At 36.5% G+C, this 3,628-nt stretch overlaps 1 protein-coding gene across 1 annotated transcript; it reads left to right on the plus strand.

Moving 5' to 3' along the window:
• Positions 1-971: 971 nt before the first annotated feature.
• Positions 972-1,859, plus strand: LOC122076171. Its single transcript, XM_042641481.1, has 2 exons — positions 972-1,501; positions 1,603-1,859. Exons 1-2 carry the CDS (start codon positions 1,206-1,208, stop codon positions 1,658-1,660), a joined length of 354 nt encoding a protein of 117 aa, XP_042497415.1. The 5' UTR covers positions 972-1,205; the 3' UTR covers positions 1,661-1,859.
• Positions 1,860-3,628: the final 1,769 nt, after the last annotated feature.

Genomic DNA, 3,628 nt, shown 5'->3' on the forward strand with positions numbered 1-3,628 from the left:
TAAAACTGGTCTCCACCTTACCAATACAAAACAAACAAATAAAAAAAAATCAAAAAAGAATAATTTTTAACTCATCCATAGAGGACGATTCACCCACCATTCTAGGGTTCACAAATCCCTATAGGATTTTAGTATTGATCAAATTGATCGATATCAGAATGGATCAAATCAATATTAATGTTGTATCACATAAGGAGAGAGAGAGAGAGAGAGAGAGAGAGAGAGTTTTGTATGAATATTGATGGAATCAATTAATTAAAATAAGAAATAAAAATAGAAAATAGTTTTTTATTTATATATATAAAAAGAAATAACATTTAAGTCAAGCAGAGAGATAAGAAGCATTTAAGTAGGAAGAGAGAGAGATAGAAAGTGGTAACAGCTTTGTCGGTAATCTTAATAGTAATTTTTAGTGAATTACATGTGTCAGGAAAAAGAATGTACGACGACATGATTCAAACTCGTTTCTCTCAACTGTCAAAAGCGTGTTGGAGAGAATATGAATCCAATCATAGGTGGCAATCAAGAGGATTCTTCCTTCTTCACATGTGAAGAAAAACTTCCACCAACTTCATGAATACGTCAGACCCGCGTTTTATCACTAAACTATGTTATTAAATCCTCTTATTTTTCTTCTAATTATTTATTTATTTGTTTTATAAGGTCAAGGAGATTTGAAAGTCAATTTAAAATGGGGCGAAACAGCACACGGCACCCTCTCAAATAATGAGATACGAGGTCCATACTGGTACTCTCCCTCCTATGCCACGTTCATATAAATCTTTGGTGGATGATACCATTCGTTATATTACCATTGGTTAGTACCATTAATGTGGCGTGTCAAATGGAAACCTTCCCCATTTTAACAATTTAAACCCACGGATTGTTAGGCGGTGGGTAGAGTACTAGAGTGGAAATAATCTCAAAGGGTGGGCTTGTATATAAACGGCCTCGAAATCCATTGTATTTGCGAACTCGTCCCTTGATATACGCTTCTTACATGCCCACACGTTTTACGGTATAGTCTTATTGGATCTTTCCGAGTGTTGGGCTCAGATTGTGCAAACTGCCTCTCTGGAAATTCCCTGAAAAAGCCATTGTTAACGAGCACATGCATCTCACCTGCTCCCAACCTCGTTGTCCTCTCGTGGATTAACCTATATGCTCTCAGTAGACCTTCAGAAACTCATTTGAAAGCCGCCTGAATGGAGAGCAATCTCAACCGCCGACGGCGATTGCCGCACACCTCCGGCTTCGTGATGTGCTCGTCATGTCTCCCGATTCACAAAAAGTATTCTCGGGTTCCTCTACTGGAATACAACGGCTGTAGCAAAATCCATCAAAAGACCCTAAACAAGTGGCAAATCCTTATCAGGAGGTTAGCTAGAAAATGGACGGACGGGTACGGTCCCAAGCTGTTAACGTTTAAGTACGATGCCGATAGCTATGCTCGGAACTTCGATGAGGGTTTAAGGAGTGAAGAACAAGAACCCACAACTAGGTAGAGTTTTCAGAACTGTTAGATTTCGATTCTCTCTTTGATCACAGACCATTAATGTTTAATTCCATCCTGATTATGTGTTTATGATCTATTGGTTGCAGAGTTCTGGATGGGGCTTTTCAGGTGGAAAATCACAAATTTGCTCATGAACCAATTTGAAGATCAGAAAATGCTCTCAGGGATTAAATCAAAAGGAAAATCCAAAAAGCATTTTTAGCTGGTGAGAGTACAAAACTGTTTATTAGAATCTTGTGTGAATGAGGCAGTTTGCAGCTTTGCCAATTGTGATTTGGTTCAAACGCTAATTGGGAATGCCTTACCATGATTTGAATTCTAATGTAAAAACAATTCTCGCTTATGATTTTGGCAGTATTTTTGTTCCTTTTTATCGTTTTTTCTTCATGGAAAAAGGTTTTCTGAGCGAGCCGCGCAGAAAAGCAGTCCAATGAGTTGTCCTAAATAATAAGGCAGTGAGGTCAATTCAGCTGACAATGAAAGATACAGAGTGAGGGTGCTGAGTGCTAACTTATCCTCCCTGGCGGCTCATAGAACATTTTCTCTTTTTTTTTTTTTTTTTTTAATGGGGACAATGTTAGTGTAACCTACACTCCGGTCCCAGTGTCTTATCTTTTTCCTCCTCTCCCTTGAAATAACGTCTCTGCTCCTAAGTGTCATTCGTTTTTTGCATTAGTGTTGGGTGTATCTTATTGACATTGGTTACATTCTTAAAAAATTAACATTCTCCCTTCCTTTTTTTTTTTTGGGGACAAAGTTTTTTGTCCAGAAGTGACCTTTGTGCATAGACACAAGGGCTGCATGAAATAGCCATTGTGCCGCTCTTGGCATAGGGTTGCTCTTGGCCAAAAAACAATTTTTTTTTTTTTTTTAATTATGGAGAAGTGTTTATTTGAGGGAGTGTAATTCCTATGCCTGCGCATGGGTTAATAGGAAGACACAAGAAAACATCTATAAAGATGTCATTTTCATTTTCATAGAGAGCAAGCCCATCATTTTCACACCCAACCCCATGTGTCTAGCTTCACACTCCCCTATAAAAAACTTTCTCCCTTTTATTATATAGCATGTAGCTTTATTTGAGTTCAAAGGAAAAATCAAGCAGCATAAATGTAGAGCACTTTTTATTTCTTTTTGTTATGGGTTAGGTGTATTAGGTCTCTAGCTAGAACCGAAACATCCACAAGTAAGTGATAATTAATCCCTAAGGTTCATAATACAATTAGGTAATGATATGTATCATTTTTTGTTTTTATAAATATCTTTACATAAACTCATAAGATTTCGTTTGGTATATATATTCTTATAATAGATTTTTCGTATTTTTTTATGGAAGATTTAATTCATTTTAAAAGTCATTTTATTTTCCTACTTTCTTGTTTCAGAATGTGTTTTAAAAAAATTAATAAATAATTAAAATAATCATACGTGGCAGCAAGTAAGACACACGTCATCAAAACTCAAAAGCCCCAGTTCGCTAGCTAGCGCACTCTTGAAAATAAAAAATCTCACTACTAGCAAACTAAAGCCTCCCGCAAGAAGTAACTGAAACCGAACCCGGAATTAGGAAGCATGATTCACCTACCAGATGCAACATCATGGTGCTAGGGTTCACGCTTTTATTAACTGATTATATATATATATATATATATATACTGAAAGTTAGAGAATATTTGTTGAAGTCAGGACCTCAAGAAAATGCCAACTTACCAAGTTGGCAAAACGTCTTTTAAGTTCATTAGATCGGATCAATAATTGTTTGGTGTCAGGCGCCCGACAACATTGCTGGAAGATTCCACGCTCCATCAGAATTGTGGGTTCCACTATCGTCCATGCGGCGCAATAGCACTGTCACCATCATCACATGTATATGCCATTACATTACCAATGAACCATGATAATGTTCCGCTAGGTGGAAACGCAAATACAAATTTAATCAGAAAAATTGTTAATCACGCTATTTGTATTCATGGCTTCGCATGTTCCCATTTGTGATCATGAATTTAGGTATCGGGTTTGGGATCGATTGATACATATCCATCAATATTGTAAATTAAATAATGGATTTTTATATCAAAATTGATTTGACACAAATTGATACGATCGATTCAT

This window comes from Macadamia integrifolia, chromosome 4 (genome assembly GCF_013358625.1).
Source record: "Macadamia integrifolia cultivar HAES 741 chromosome 4, SCU_Mint_v3, whole genome shotgun sequence".
Classification (NCBI taxonomy): Eukaryota; Viridiplantae; Streptophyta; class Magnoliopsida; order Proteales; family Proteaceae; genus Macadamia; species Macadamia integrifolia.